The following is a 16962-nucleotide window of genomic DNA, read 5'->3' as shown; positions in this document are numbered from 1 at the left end:
AAATACTTCTGTCTAAGGTGTGCCAAGCACAGGGGGTTGCTGATACATCAGTATTAATTCTGACTGACAACTTAACAGGAAAGTTATTTCAAGGCTCAGACATTAATGGAAGTCGCTCTGAATTGGCTTAAACAGCTGCCAGGTACCACTGTTGTCCCATAGAAATGCAATGACAAATTCATTCACTGAAACAGACAACACTCATAAAGTCTCCTGGCCTTAAACAGCAGCCATACAGTGAGAAAGCTAAAGAGTGTTCACATGCCTGCCTCTTAGGGATGTTCTGACATGTTCCTTGTCTCTGTGCTTAAGACTGAGTTGTTCTCACACTTGCTTTTTCTGAAAGCACAAAAAGAGGCTAGATCAGGCACTGCAAAGAAAGGAAGGAAGTAGTATCTCAGTATGAACAGGAAAGAAGAGAGCAGTATGAAGGGAAGAATAGGCGCTCATCATGTGGTAGCTGTGTGAAAAAGTGGAGTCCTGTGAGTATTATATTTCCCAGGCCCACAGGATTTCTCTGTTATTCTTTTAGTCATGAGTTCATTCAGTTTTTGTATTCTATTTTCCAGCAATGGCAATAGAATGTTCTTCAGTACATGGTTAAAAGGCTGCTGCCAATGTGGTCCCATTGAATTATGCATTCTAACAAAAGGGGTTTACAAGCTGCTCACCTGGAAACAGTCATGGAATAGCTCCACATCAACCAATGGCACTTGAGATTTTCTGTTCTAGGACTATTTGGAACCTGTATAAAAAGCCATTATTTTATTTGATACACTTCACGTGCTTACCAACATATCTAATTCTCACAGGGGTGTTGTGAAGATAAAATGGAAGAGAGGAGAATGATGTGGGCTGCTTTGAGTCCCCACTGTGGATAAAGCCAGGGTATATGTGAAATAAATAATAATAATTGTTTTTGAAAATAGGAACAGATAAAAGGTAAACTTGCCAGAGACTGCGAAGGAGAAAAGGAGGCCAGGAAAGATGAGCTTATGGGGGCTGCCAGGTAAAGGGAAAGAAGAAATAATATGGGGAGGGGATACAGGGGCAGCCCAATGTAGAGGGCATTACAGTAGTCCAGCCTTGAGGTGACTGTTGCATAGATCACTGTTGCCAGGTCATCGCGATCCAGGAAGGGGAACAACTGCCTCACCCACCTAAGATGAAAGAAAGCAGATTTAGCAGTGGCTGCTATCTGGACCTCCATTGTCAGGGCAAGCTCCAGTAGTACCTCCAAGCTCTTGACCTTGTGTGCCACTTTCAGTGGCTCACCATCAAGCGCTGGTAGGGGAATTTCCCTTCCTGGACTGCCCCGACCCAGGCAAAGGACCTCTGTCTTTGCTGGATTCAACTTCAACCTACTCAGTCTGAGCCACCGCCTGCAGCGCCAGATCTAGATTTTCTAGGACACAGTCAGGCCATCCATCCATCAGTAGATAGAGCTGGGTGTCATCAGCATATTGGTAACAGCCCAACCCATACCTCTGGGCAAGGGGGCGCATGTACATGTTGAACAACATCAGGGAGAGAACCGCTCCCTGTGGCACCCTGCAATTAAGTGGGTGCCTCCGGGACAGTTCTTGCCCAATTGCCACCTTTGTCCCCGACCAGCAAGGAAAGAGGAAAGCCATTTCAAGGCCAACCCCTGAATCCCTGTGTTGGCAAGGCGGTGGGTCAGTAACCAATACTCAACCATAACAAATGCAGCTGATAGGTCTAACAGCATCAGGACTGCCGAGCCACCTCGATCCAGATGCCACTGGAGGTCATCCACCAGGGCGACCAGCACTGTCTCCATCCCATTACCTGGGCGGAAGCCGGATTGGTGGGTGTCTAAGACAGAAGCGTCATCCAAAAAACTCTGTAATTGTAACGCGACTTCCCTCTCAATAATTTTACCCCAAAAGGGTAAATTCAAGACCGGCCGGTAATTTGTCAATTCGTCCGAATCTGATGCAGCGTTTTTTCAAGAGGGGACGGACCATGGCCTCTTTTAGAGGTGTCGGAAAAAGCCCCTCCAAGAGGGATCTATTTATGATGTCCCGTATAGGACATCTAAGCTCCCTCTGGCAAGCTTTAATTAGCCAGGAAGAGCAAGGGTCCAGATCACAAGTTGTTGGGCCTACAGTGGAGACAATTTTGTCGACTTCCTCCAGACTGAGCATGTTAAAGCAATCCAGAGCTGGCCCAGAAGACAGGCACGGGTCTCAAGTTCATATATTGTTTCCAATGTGGCGGGGAGGTTGCAGCGGAGAGACGAGATTTTATCTGCAAAAAATTCCGCGAAAGCCTCACAGCCTATCTCCAGTTGCCTTGCAGCAGTGTTGTAAGAGTCTGCATTGTCCTAAACAATTGTGCCAGGCGTGAATTTGCAGACGCAATCTTGGCTGCAAAGTAAATTTTCTTTGTGACTTTGACTGCCATCTCATAGGATCTCATAAACTCTCTATAAGATGTTCTAGTCTCTTCGTCTCGAGTACGCCGCCATTGCCTCTCTAGCCGTCTGAGCCCTCGTTTCAGCTGCCGTAATTCCGAGGTGTACCACAGTGTCAGCTTAACATGAGGGCACAGAGGTGCGATCTCATTGATGGCTCTAGAGAGCCAGAGATGCCAGGGCTCAACCAGGTCATCGAGAGAATAGCCAGGGGGCCAGGGATCCGTAGAGCCATCTGGGACCACTCTGGGTCCATCAGGCTCCGCAGGCGAGCCAAAATATGCTCGCCGCCTAAACGGGCTTGGGGTGGGACATCCATACAAGCCTTAAGGGCAAGGTGGTCCGACCATGGCACTGCTTCCACAATAATATCGTCCACCAAAACCCCTGCTGCAAAGATCAAGTCTAACATGTGCCCCGCTTGGTGGGTGGGCGATGTACCAAATTGGGAGAGTCCCAGTGTTGCCATGGATGACACTAGGTCCATTGCCTGGCAGGAGGCCGCGTCGTCAGCATGGACATTGAAGTCACCTAGGATCACTAGCCTTGGGTACTCCAATGCCCAGCCTGCTACGGCCTCCATCAGGTATGGTAAGGTGCTGGCTGGTGCATTAGGTGGATGGTACACCAGCCATATCACCAACCCCTCCTCCACATACCACATCAGTCTGGCACAATCAATGCCATTGATCTCTGGGGCCGGGAGCGCCTGAAAGGAGTAAGCCTCTTGTATGAATAGCGCCACCCCTCCCCCCCACCCACTAGTCCATGATTGGTGAAAGACTGAGTATCCCGGGGGAGCCATTTGGGAGAGAGCTACAGTCTCTCCATCTTGCACCCAGGTCTCAGTCACACAAGCCAGGTCCATGTCCTGCTTGAGTAGAAACTCTCGGAGGACTGAGGTCTTATTATTTAAGGACCTGTCATTGCATTGCATTGCATTCAGTGTGCAATCTGAGCTCAGGGGAGCTCAGATTGCACACTGAATGAGTAAAAGTGGCGTGGATTAGAACTGAACTTCTCTGAAGGAGCTAAGAGAGACGAACAACTGATCAATGCGAAAGACCATAGAAGAGACTGCCTCCCTCATCTCCCCCAGATTGCAACATCTGCATTTGCCTCCCTCATCTCCCCCAGATTGCAACATCTGCACTTGCACTTTAGAAACAGCTAAGCCTAATAAAACCGTGGCTATGGATTACCAGGCGAAGAATGGGCAATGTGCAATTTGGACTCACACTCTAATGACTGACTAACAGCCTGACCACTAACAGAAACTATTATAATTCATTGTTAATTGATTTATTAGGAAATTTAATTCAATCAATTGGTAATTAGATTTTTATAATATATATATTTATATATATGAGAAAGTATTTATATTTGATTCTTAGCTTATTAATAAGGACGGGGTGGGAGGGAGCATTTTTTTTTTAATAATGCTGGGAAGAATAAATTTATAGAGGTTTTGTAACAATTGACTGAAATAGATTGGGGAGGGCAATTAAATTAATTAATTCAAGATATAGGAAGTGGGTCTAGCGGTTGGAGTCGGAGGGGTTGGTAAGAGGACAAGCTAAAACGACAGACCGGGAGAGAATCGGTGACTAAGATCTGAGAATTCTACTTAGTGCAGCCGCAATGGCCGGCCAAGGGATTCCAGTGCTCCTGGGGAGGGGAAGGTATGACGGTGGGAGTAGACAGTTATATAAAGGAAGGAGACAGAGACAAAAAGGGGCTCGGCCACCTTCCAGTCTACTTCCCATCCCAACGGTGGCAGGTAGTGGGACCAAGAGGAATTGCTCGCCTCTGTCATTGGTGTTATGCAACGCCAGGTCCATAAACAACAAGAACGCGACCCTGAGGGAGTTCTTGCTCCAGCAGGACATGAACCTGGCTTGCCTGACCAAGACCTGGGTGAGGGACGGGGAGACAGTAGCTCTCTCCCAAATGGCCCCCCCGGGATACTCGGTCTTTCACCAATCACGGATCAGCGGGCGGGGGGGAGGAGTGGCGCTACTCATATGGGAGGGCTACTCCTTTCGGGCCCTCCTGGACCCAAAGATTGATGGTATTGAATGCACCGGTCTGGCGTGAGATGTCGGAGAGGGGTTGGCAGTTTGGTTGGTGTACCGTCCGCCTAACACACCAGCCAGCGCCTTACCATCATTATTGGAGGCAGTGGCGGGCTGGGCGTTGAGGTTCCCGGGGCTCATGGTCCTGGGTGACTTCAACGTCCATGCTGACGATACGGCCTCCACTCAGGCGATGGACCTAGTGTCTTCCATGGCGACACTGGGGCTCTCTCAATTTGTTACGACTCCCATGCACCAGGCCGGGCACACACTAGACCTGATCTTTGTGTACGGGATTTTGGTGAACGATATCACGGTAGAAGCGGTACCATGGTCGGATCACCTAGCCCTTAAGGCCCATGTGGGGACACCACCCCAACCCTGTATGGGCGGAGAGCCTATTTTGGCTCGCCCCCGGAGCCTGATGGACCCAGAACGGTTCCAAACGGCCCTGAGGGATCCTTGGCCCACTAGCAATTCCCTCGATGGCCTTGTGGAGACCTGGCAAGACCGGCTAACCAGGGCCATTGACAAAATAGCACCCTGGCGTCCTCTGCGCCCTCGTATGAGGCTGGCCCCATGGTACACCTTGGAATTGCGCCAGCTGAAACAAGGGCTCAGACGACTAGAGAGGCAGTGGAGACATACTTGGGACGAAGCAATGAGAACATCCTACAGAACATTTATGAAGTCTTATGAGATGGCAGTCAAGGCTGCAAAGAAAAACTACTTTGCAACCAAGATTGCATCTGCAAACTCGCGCCCAGCAGAGTTGTTTAGAATAATTGGGGACCTTATAACATTGCCACAAGGCAAACCAAACATTAGAGAATTGGAGATTGGCTGTGAGGCATTTGCGAAATACTTTGCAGATAAAATCTCATTGCTCCGCCAAGACCTGCCTACCACCTTGGAAACAGTGAGCGAAATTGAGGCTCCGTGCCTGTCTTCGGATTTGGTGCTGGATCACTTCGACCCACTCAACCTGGAGGAGGTCGATGGGATCCTCTCCGCTGCTTGCCCAACAACATGCAATTTGGATCCTTGCCCCTCTTGGCTGATTAAATCTTGCCAGAGGGAGCTTAGATGTCCATTACGGGGCATTTCCCAATGCCCTTGAAAGAGGCGCTGGTTCGCCCTCTCTTAAAAAAATGTACAGCAGACCCGGCCGAATTGGCGAACTACCGTCCGGTGTCTAATTTACCATTTTTAGGTAAAATCATTGAGAGGGCAGTGGCGTTGCAGCTGCAGAGGTTCCTAGATGACGCTTCCGTTCTTGACCCGTGCCAGTCTGGGTTCCGACCGGGCCATGGGACGGAGACGGTGCTGGTCGCCTTGGTAGATGACCTTCAGCAACAACTGGATCGGGGCGGCACTGCGGTACTGATGTTACTAGACCTGTCGGCAGCATTTGACACAGTCGACCATCAGTTGCTAAAGTGCCGCCTCGCCGACATAGGGGTTGGGGGGTTGGCCTTGCAATGGCTCTCCTCCTTCCTCTCTGGTCGGGGACAAAGGGTGGCTATTGGGGGTGAGCGATCCCAGAGGCACACACTTGGTTGTGGGGTGCCTCAGGGAGCAGTTCTCTCCCCAATGTTGTTTAACATTTATATGCGCCCCCTTGCCCAGATTGCCCGGAGGTTTGGGCTGGGGTGCCATCAATATGCAGATGACACCCAGCTCTATCTGTTAATGGACGGCCGGCCCAGCTTCGCCCCAGGGAACCTAGATCGGGCTCTGCAGGCTGTAGCAATGTGGCTCAGGTTGAGTGGGCTGAAGTTGAACCCAGCGAAGACAGAGGTCCTTTGTGTGGGTCGCGGCACTCTAGGAAGGGAAATAGCTCTCCCAACCTTCGACGGCACACCATTGAAACCAGCGCACCAGGTTAAGAGTTTGGGCGTTTTACTGGAGCCTTCATTATCAATGGGGGCCCAGATAGCAGCCACTGCCAAGTCAACATTCTTCCACCTGAAGCGGGCGAGGCAGTTGGCCCCCTTCCTGGAGCGTCGCGACCTCGCAACAGTGATCCATGCAATGGTCACCTCAAGATTGGACTACTGTAATGCCCTCTACTTGGGGCTACCTCTGTGCCGGACCCGGAAGCTGCAGCTGGTGCAGAACGCATCGGCCAGGCTACTATTGGGGCTCTCGAAATGGGAGCACATACGGCCGGGGCTGCGCGGACTGCACTGCCTGCCAGTCACCTACCAAGTCCAGTACAAAGTGTTGGTTATTACCTTTAAAGCCCTATATGGCCGAGGACCAGCCTACCTAAGGGACCGTCTCTCCCCATATGAGCTCCAGAGGGCACTGAGGTCAGTGGGTAAAAATAAAATGACCATCCCTGGGCCGAGAGAGGTCAAACTCCAAAACACTAGAACACGGGCCTTTTCAGCCGCGGCTCCTGCACTGTGGAACCAGCTTCCGGAGGAAGTGCGGGCCCTGCGGAACCTTGACCAGTTCCGCAGGGCCTGCAAGACTGCCCTTTTCAGGCAAGCCTATAGTGATATCGACTGCTGAGTTGCTAAGAACAAAGAACCGCCATCTATAATACGATAATGGAACTATTTAAACTGGCAGAACCAGCGCCAGAACAGTTATTGCTGCCAGACACATTTAATGTGATTTGAATGTATGTATTTTAACTTAACTAACTGGTTTTTATATGTTTAATTTTTTAATTGTTAAATTTAAAGTTTTATCCATTTATGTTAATGTAAGAATTGTTAGCCGCCCTGAGCCGCCTAGGCGGGGAGGGCGGGATATAAATAAAAATTTATTATTATTATTATTATTATTATTATTATTATTACACCAATGTTTGGCGCTACAATGTTTGGTATTGTAGTTTGGCACTACAATGGGGGGTTCTAGAATTGATAGAATGGACAGTCGCTTCTGGTTGTCAGTAGGGTGATACTATTTTTTTAATTCTTCCCCTTGTAAGAAGAGTTCCCTACTAAAAAAAAAACCCCTCCTGAATCAAAGGAGTTCTATACTATTTTTACAGGAAGTATCTTATGCAGAAAACACTTCCAAATGTAATTTCTTATCTTCACTCTTAAGTGGTACAGCCCAGTCTACCACTTCATATGTAGGTCAGACACAAATCATAGCATCTTTCTGAGGTGATACAAGGACTTCTTGGGAGGGATAGCTAGAGTAGAAGGTGGCAGCAGCTCTCTATGATTTATCATTTTATTTAGTTTGCTCTATAGCAGGGGTAGCCAACGGTAGCTCTCCAGATGTTTTTTGCCTACAACTCCCATCAGCCCCAGCCAGCATGGTCAATGACTGGGGCTGATGGGAGTTGTAGGCAAAAACATCTGGAGAGCTACCGTTGGCCACCCCTGCTCTATAGGGTTGACGGGCACGGCCTGCAACTGATGTGAGACTAGAGTGCAAGGATATGAGAAGAACCATTAGTGACAATGAGATATAACTTCCAGGGAAAACCTGCAAGTGATGTCCCACCTCTCAAAGTAAAAACATAACATTTCCAGCAATTCCTAGAGAGAACTGACATCAATTCCTGGAAACAACAGCATATTGTCACCAATTGGCTTTTTTAAACACCATTTTTCTCTTGCCGGATCCTTTTTGTATGTTTTAAACAGATTTGTTTTCCCCACAAAGCAGTAAAAGCAGTTAAATGAAATGGAATCTTGATTGATAAGAACGAATATTTTCATTCAGACTTTTCCTTTTCTTGACATATCCTTAGGTGGGAGATGGGGAAGTGGAGCTCTTGCAGTCTTACCTGTGGCGTGGGACTGCAGACCCGTGATGTCTTCTGTTCTCACCTCCTCTCAAAAGAGACCAATGAAACAGTGATTTTGGCAGATGAGCTGTGCCACAAGCCTAAGCCCACCATGGTGCAAGCCTGTAATCGTTTTGACTGCCCCCCATCTTGGTTTCCTTCCGAATGGCAACAGGTAATGACTATTTGAATTCCAAGATGAAAAATCCACTTAGCAAACAAAGCAGAGGAGGTATATAAATGCTAAATTGCATTTCAGGCAAGCAGAACCCTTCACACAATTCCAGCACTTGATGTTGAATTACAGTCATGCCCACCCAACCCCACCCCCACTTCTTGGCTGTTTCACAGATAAGAGGCAAACTTCACCCAGGGAGTTCATCGTGATACTCTTTACACAATAAACATATTAACTACAAACATTTGCGGTGTTCATTTCTGAGGCATTTGAATTCTCTTAAAGAAAGATGGTCTGAATTAGACTTGTTCTCAAGCTTTTAATGTTCTTGGCAGAAGAATCTCTGATAACTATCAGCATGTTTAACATTTTGAATGATTAAAAATACATCCTTATAAATTCAAGTCTTTATTTATTTTTGAAATGCTCCATCTTCGGAATAAAGCTATTATGATGTTTACCTTGTTTTCAGTAGTTCTCTTCCACTCTTTCCTTTACCTCCCACCCAGAAGTAAGTGGGTATCAGAATTCACTTCACAAGTCACAGCAAATATTTCTTTTGCTCATAGTGGCTGAAAATGGTTGTGTTAATAAATCTTTGTCCATCTTTATTTTATTGCTGAAAAGAAAGGTCCTTTTTGGTAGAGTGATTCATGGCTTCCCTTTCATAACATGTCTTGAAATGCTATGCCCTGATATAGCCCAGCATTTTCTTCCAAAGTCTTTCTTAATTTTTTTATTACATTGTTTCTTCCAGAATTTTCATAAAATAGGACCCTTAAGGCACCAGCAGCATCTATATAGTACTTGAAAGGGTGGTGTTTTGCTGTTTTCTGCCTTTGAATCTGCTCAGACCTGCCACCCAACAGTAAACGTGAGCTGTTCAAAGACTGAATGTACCCAACTGGTTCCTAAGCAGTCAGATGCAACCACCTTTTCAGCTGATGGAAAAAGGAGAAGGGAGTTTACTTTGACCACCAAAAAACCCTATGCTGGCAAACAAAAAACCTGCACTGACAAAAACCATATGGTACTGGGGCTGTAGTAAGAAGGAGAACTGGGCAGCATTGCATTTAAAAGTTGAGGAGTAGCTGTAACTTCGTGATGAACCAATTGTCTCTGTTGTTCTGCAAAGTGGAAAGAAAGGAGACTTTTACCATTTGTGTTGACACACACAGTGTAGCAGATGACATTCCTCTGTCATGGATGGACATCGAGCTGTGGCTAAGAAAATATTTGTTATTGGGGAGCCCAAATCTTATGTTATAAGATTATACAGGTTATGTATATTATTACTTAGCCTATTTATTTAATTAACGGCTCTATATATCCGCCTCTTGGTTATAAGTATTTATAAGGCAGCTTCCACTTAAAGGGTAATCAAATAATGCAGTTTTACAACCAAAAAGGACAGCCAGAAATAATCTGTGATAAATCTCACAAAAAAAACCAACAGTGGTCAACAGTGGATTCACTTTAAAAATTGTCCCAACTAGAAATGGCTCCAGGATGCTACTGTGTGCCCACTGGGAGAGTTACCTGTTATGAAGGCAACAAATAAGTTTCTTCAGTGGGGCAATAGAATCTATCAGGGTCGTTTCAGGTCAGAAAAATGTTGCAGTGGGGAGGCTAAGCCTATTCTCTGAATGTGTTGTGCTCCCAATCTGAATTGAGCCACAACAGATCTGGAAAGCACAGAACATTTATTTATTCATTCATTCACATTTATATCCCGCCCTTCCCAAATGGGCTCAGGGGTCAAATCGAAGATAAATAGGCTTGCCAATTCCCAGGTCCCAGTGGGGATTCTTCCGCTTTCCCAGTCTCCTTCCCGCCCCCAGTCAGCTGGCCAGTGGGGGGAAGCTCTGCCCCCAAAGCCACCATGTGATTTTTTTCCCCTCCAGAGGCTCCAGTCTCCAATTGGAAAGGCTTCCTCTTGGGATGGGGTGTCTGTGTTACCTGGAAGAAGTTGGCTGCAGCTCATGAGTAGAGAGGACAATCCCTCACTTCAGAGTTGTCAGAAAATGGGGGAGAAGGGGAGGAATGTCTGCTGAACACTTAATTATTCCCTATGTGGAGATCGATTCTCATAGGGTATAATGGGGAATTGATCTGGAGGTTTCAGGGACTCTGGGAGAGCTGTTTTTTGAGATAGAGGCACCAAATTTTCAGTATAGTATCTAGTGCCTCTCCCCAAAGTACCCCCCAAGTTTCCAAACGATTAGACCAGGGAGTTCAACTCTATGAGCCCCAAAAGAAGGTGCCCCTATACTTCATTATTTCCTATGGAAGAAAGACATTTTAAAAGGTATGCTGTCCCTTTAAATGTGATGGCCAGAACTCCCTTGGAGTTCAATTATGCTTGTCACACCCTTGTTCCTGGCTCCACCCCCAAAGTCCCCAGATATTTCTTGAATTGGACTTGGCAACCCTAAAGATAAAATAATTCCAAAATAAAACAAAATATAAAATCAGACAAACCAATTTAAAGTTAATATTCAAGAATTACAGTTTCAGATGGTGTCATTCAAAAACCTAAGCCCTGGCTGAACAATAAATCAATAGAAAGACAGTAGTGATCACAACAATCTTAACTGAGCCAGTATGTGGCAGGGAGGCCACCCTGATGGTTGGTGATGCCCACTGCCTCAACTAAAGGCCTGGCAGAACAACTCAGTTTTACAGACCATGAGGAATTGCAGCAGGCTCTGCAGGGCCCACATCTCTAATAGAAGCTTGTTCCACCAGGCAGGGGCCAGGACAGAGAAAACCCTGGCCCTAGTCAAGGGTAGGTGGTCATCCTTTGGGCCAGAGACAACCAGGAGATATTGCTCAGCAGAACATAGAGTTCTCTGGGGAGTATATGGGGAAGGCAGTCCCATACAACTCCCAGAATACATGTGATCTAGATGGTAGCCACATGGGCTTTGTAATGTGTGAATCATCTTTAAGAGAGGGAATGGCCTTAGACTTGCAGAGTTGCTGAACTCCTGTTTACATCAGGGGGGTTTTAAACAGCCTGTTCATATGACAAATTGCAGCTGAAATCAGCAAAATTGACTGCATGCTCTTGAGCCTGTGCTGCTTCTGTTCTCCAGTGTTCCAGGACGTGTGGGGGTGGCACCAAGAAGCGTGAAGTACTCTGCAAGCAGCGGATGGCTGATGGGAGTTTCCTGGAGCTTCCAGACACATTTTGTTCCACTCTGAGGCCAGCTTCTGAACAAGCCTGCAAAAATGAGAACTGTGCCCCCGAGTGGCTTCTCTCAGACTGGACACAGGTAGGGTGTCACAGTACAAATGCAGCCTGCAGTGCATCTAGCTGAAGACACCAGTCCAGTTCTTTCATCTCATGAATATTTTTAAAGGTGATATGTTCCACGTTGAAGTCTTGGAGCAGATTATGATGGGACCAAACATTCTCCATATTTACGCCTTGCAATTGAATTTGGTTTCATCCATCCATGACACTGCAAATGAAGCCTCTCTCTTTTGGGTTGATCTGGTTATCTTTTATCATACAACTGTTAGAGTTGTTTCATGTTCTCGAGTCTATATGGTATGCCACATAAAGAAATTACCATTTGGCCCACCAGTGCAAACGTTCCAAACCATGGGTTAAGCAGCTAGTTCAGACAACCTCTCTGCATTGGACAGTCTGGGGAAAGGAAAATAAAAAACAGCCATATGCTTCCTGATTCTATTAGTTAGTTCTGTGACTATAGTTATTTCCACAGAGAAGCAGATTCACAGGTTGCTTGCACATTGGCTCAATGCTGATACATAATCCACAGTTTATGTCTTATGTTTGAATGAGCAGTGCCCTGGAAAACTTGATTATACTAGAGAACTGGTTGGAGTGAATACCCTTGACTCCTGTCTTCTCCGTATGGGCTTATCTATATTGCCAAAGATTCTAGAATATGCTTAGGGCAACCTGGTATAGGGAAGCACTATCCAGATTATGATTGGTAGTGATGAGCAAACACTCACAATGAAGTTTTTCCATCATTTCTAAATTTCTCACTAAGGAATTCATAAAAAGCTTCCAGTTTCTCTAAAATGCAGGGCTGAATGAAAAGGCAAATATATATATATATATGTGTGTGTATATATATATGCCTGCCAGTCTCTGTGAAAACTGCACGTATACCCACACCCACACATCAGTCTGAATTACACTATGCAATTGAAAAAAATGTTCTAGCTAATTTATCAACCAACCATTGTTCTGGAATCTAGTGACACATCTGTCACGGCTGTGGAGTAAAATAAAAGATAGCACAGTTTGTTAAAAAAACGATATTTGAAGTTTTAAAATACTGCTTAATTGTGTGGTCCTTAACCTATTACTCACATTTTTTTCTTCGATGTTGCCAATTTCTCTCCTCTCCTCTTTCACCCAAAGAGGTGATTATTCACTTGGTTGATGAAAGAAATTCCATCCTTAAGATATGTCTATGTGAGAAATGTTGTGAGAGAAGCTTAACTAATGGATAATGATCTATCTTGACAATCCAGCCAAAGAAAGAGGTTGTCAAATGAAATCTGCTGCTAGGACATGCACCATTCTGAAGCAATTCTGTCTCCTCAGGCAGTGGGGTTTTTTTTTCTTTACTGTTTTTAACCATAGTTGATATACAATAGAGTCTATGGAGCTTAAATTTCTGCATAAAGGCACCTTATTTAAAAGAAGATGATGATGGTGCTTATGGTTCTTTTCAACACCCAAGAATATATTGTTTTTCTTTTTTCTTTACATTACAGCATCCTCTATGAAGAAGGCTTCCTGTCAAAATAATAGAAACATACATACTGATAGCTTGGATCCTGCTTAAAATTTCTGTGAACAGAAGCATGGCCTCCTCATTTCCCTCCTCCACTGCAGGCCACATGGCCTCCCCCTCCTCTACTGCAGGCCAAGCTGCCCCCATAAAATGCAGCTACTCGGGGAGCCCTAGGAATAGCTGTGGGATAGTCAAAGGTCTGCCACAGGAGGCGAAAACAGTGAAAACAGCTATCACAAGAATTTTAGGAGGGATCCAATCCATTGTCCTGATTCAGCAAGGGCAATCTCCCTGCAGAAGCATGTAGACTTCCTTGTAGGATGCCTGCATCTAACATTGAATCTGCATGTGTGATTTCTCATCAGGACCTGTATGTGCTATGCCCAACTGAAGCAGGCCTGTTGGGTGCAAATGTGGACCCTGATAGCAGTAAACACTGTGGATGTAGATTATCTTTCCTATCTGTTGTACTATGTAAATGAGAATGGTGTGTCTCCTCCTTATTTGAGGATGCTGCACTTGATCATTATACCCTGGTCTCATTTTGGCAGGAACTCACAGGAGCAAAGCTCCAGAACCTCTAAATTTTAGTATGCTCCTTCTTTCTTACCTCCCCCTCCCTCAAATACTTGCTTCTGGGCTCCATTGTTCAAACCCCCAGTGAGAATTTTGCTGAACTTTAAGAGCTGACAAACTTTCTGATATTCCCCCCCACACAGACAAAAATTGGAAAAATAACCAAAACATATAAAGCTGGCAGATAGAAATCTTCACGGTGGTATTGTGACCACATAGGAGAGAGTAATTGAAAAAGTATGATGGGAGTAAAGTTTTATGATGACAATTATACTTCAAGAAGCATTTGAAGGTAGATGCTGAGTTGATATCATTTAGTACACCTTCTGGTGATGTCAGGGGTGTGTGACATATGCAAATGAGTTGTGCTAATGAGCTCCGGCACCTCTTTTTCTACCAGATGACACCTGATTATATCCATGCTTTAGCAGCCACACACAACACCATGTTGTGCAAAATGGCTAATCCAAAGTGTAGCTTATTTGTGTATTTTCCTTTCCTCCCCCATCCACAGCCAACATTATAGTTTTAATAATCAGTGAGCTGCAGGAGAAATTCCTGCAAAGGAAAAAAAAATCTTTTCAGACAGATCTTTCAAAGTTCTATTCCTAAGAAATGTATTTTTGTTATAGTGAAAGGTTGCTTATTTCATGAAAGGTTTGTATCCCACCTTTCAATCTAGAGAACTACAAAAACAGTAGGGTACATCACTTAAAATATGCAAATATATTATTTTTAACAATCCGGGGGCTACTCATGAGTTTTTCCACAGCAAACCTAATACTTAGTTCTTTTGCCAGAATTCTTGATGGCCTTCCATGAATATAGAATGATGAAAACAAACAGATATTAAGATGGTGCCAAGAAGGCATTTGAAACTAATGTGCAGTGTAATCAGTCCTGCTGTTCTAGATACACTGGCTATGAGGAAGACATTACCATGCATGCAGACTGCTGTATCTGACCCTTTGTGTGCACTTCTTAATGTTTTGTTGTATGCCCTTCCTGATGAACTGCTTTTTGGTTCCTAGTGTTCTGTGAGTTGTAGTGAGGGAACCCAAACACGAAATGCGATTTGCAGGAAAATGCTGAACACAGGACTCTCTGCCATCATCAACTCATCACTGTGTCCTCCTTTGCCATTCTCATCTTTGGTGAGACCATGTGCACTAGCTACATGTGCAAGTGAGTATCTCAAAACAACTTTGGTGGATAGGAATTGCAAGGGTTAAGGACATCTGTATGGCCAAAGAAAAGATTGACATATGAAAGTATCTTTATATGGAATCAGAGATCAGTTCATGTAGTTCAGCACTGTCTATGCTGGCTAGTAATTACTATCCCTATCTCAGGCAGAGAAAACTCTTAAATAACACTTGCAATTGAACCCGGGATTGTCTGCATGCAAAACATATGGCTATCTCTTAAGAGCCAAACTAGCTGCTATATTTTTTTAATGTCAGGTCTGAATGGGTCTGAGTTTCTCCTGTAATAACCTGGTCATACAACACCATCCTACCTCCTCTTCTAGCTGGGAGTATCCAAAAGAAAGTGGGAAACAGTATATGTATATGAGAGGCGGTTGGCCCTACTTGGCTCTCTTTTTCTTGCCTTTCTTTGGTAGCTACCACAATCTGCAGCTTAAGGCACAGGTAGGGGGGTGTGTGAATGAGAGAGAGAGAGAGATCTGCTTCACACTCTGCCTGGCCAGCTAAACTGTCTGTATCCCAGTCAGGAGTTTTGTGTCTTATGTGTGGACAAGTAGCCAGGTATCTGGGTTGAGACCCTTTGACCACATTCTGAAATTTTTAGAGTGGAACTATCTTTGCTTACTAACATGCAACCTCAGTTCACTAGACTAGAGCACGAGAGCATTAGAAAACATATCAAAGTGTTGCAGGGTGTTACAAAACTTAGAAAAGAAATAAAAACATGAGACTAAGTTGTACTGTCACTGATAGTGTTACCTTGGCATTCTCTTCCATGGAATGAACACAATCCTGCTGGAACTTTGAAAATAGAAGCTGGTCAAGACAGGCTTCATTTCACCCCTGTTCCTGGTTCTAGATTAGAGCCCCTCATAGTGCATCCAGACCTTTTAACACTCTCCTGTCTCAGCTGCTTTTAGTCCCAGTATGAATTCTTCCTTGCAACTTTTATCCAGTCATGTTCAGTATATGTCCCCCAAATTTTATGACCCAACTCAGGTTATCCAGATAGCCATTCATCTTGCCCCTTTCTTGCAGGTGGGCAAATGGTCATCTCTGTCCTTCCTATTTGTCTTCATAAGGGAAAGCTCATCTCCTCTCAGACTGAAGTCTGAGGAGTTAATGTTTCCTCTGAGATCAGGGCCTTGCTGAGTGTTAATCAAGGTATCCTGTCACAGCACTCCCAATTGGACTCACGTTCCCTGCAGCCAGAGTACAGCTGCAGGGATCTACTTGCCCAGGGACCACCAGGTTCTGACACAAATTGAGACCACAGTACAGGGGGAGGAGCAGCTTCAGCCATCCCCTTCTCACCACATGCCAAAATGACTCAGGGGTGTTATTTCCCTCATAGGGACCACCAGTGCCGTGCACCCCGGCAGGGCAAATAATGCTCCTAAGGACTTTTTTGGCTTAGGAAAATCCCTTGACATGGATAGACTTTATAAATAAATCAGTGTTCCATTTAAGAACAACGTCCCCTGATAATAAATAGCTACTTTTTACTTACAATATACACAGCAAGTTTGGGAAGGCACTGGCCACTGTTACCATATATTCTGTAGTCAAGAACTGCAGCTTTATGTGTGTCGACATCATTCATAAATAACATGGTGTATGTTATTTTGTATCAAGGATTTTATTTCTAAGTACAAACCATAACATTATTTTCAAAATCCATGGAACAGCTCTCGTATTCCTTTCAGTTGTCTGGCACAGAGATCTGAACTGCAGGGACCCACGTAACTAATGAAGTCTAATATTGGCCACCATGGGGTTTTCAACCCACTCTTAAGTAGATTTGTTCTGCTTCATATTTCTCCCTTGAGATTGTAGCACATTTACTCCTTCTTGTTGCTTTCAGCTGTAGGGCTCTGGGGCCTCACAGGGCTGAGATGATAAACATTTAACAAGGGGAGTCGCTCCCCCCTTCCCATTCCTGTC

At 45.2% G+C, this 16962-nt stretch overlaps 1 protein-coding gene across 2 annotated transcripts in view; it reads left to right on the top strand.

Annotated features, from left to right (window-relative positions):
* The window catches only part of ADAMTSL1 (ADAMTS like 1), a 703777-nt gene that overhangs the window by 625329 nt on the left and 61486 nt on the right, over window positions 1-16962 (top strand). For both annotated transcript variants that reach the window (XM_060237245.1, XM_060237246.1), the window contains 3 exons: window positions 8237-8447; window positions 11549-11728; window positions 14842-14995. In XM_060237245.1, coding sequence (XP_060093228.1) covers window positions 8237-8447; window positions 11549-11728; window positions 14842-14995 — 545 coding nt within the window. The remainder of the gene's footprint in view (window positions 1-8236; window positions 8448-11548; window positions 11729-14841; window positions 14996-16962) is intronic.

The sequence above is a fragment of the Heteronotia binoei genome, chromosome 4 (genome assembly GCF_032191835.1).
Source record: "Heteronotia binoei isolate CCM8104 ecotype False Entrance Well chromosome 4, APGP_CSIRO_Hbin_v1, whole genome shotgun sequence".
Lineage (NCBI taxonomy): Eukaryota > Metazoa > Chordata > Lepidosauria > Squamata > Gekkonidae > Heteronotia > Heteronotia binoei.
The sequence above is the reverse complement of the archived record's forward strand: the minus strand, read 5'-3'. Positions and strand labels throughout refer to the sequence as shown.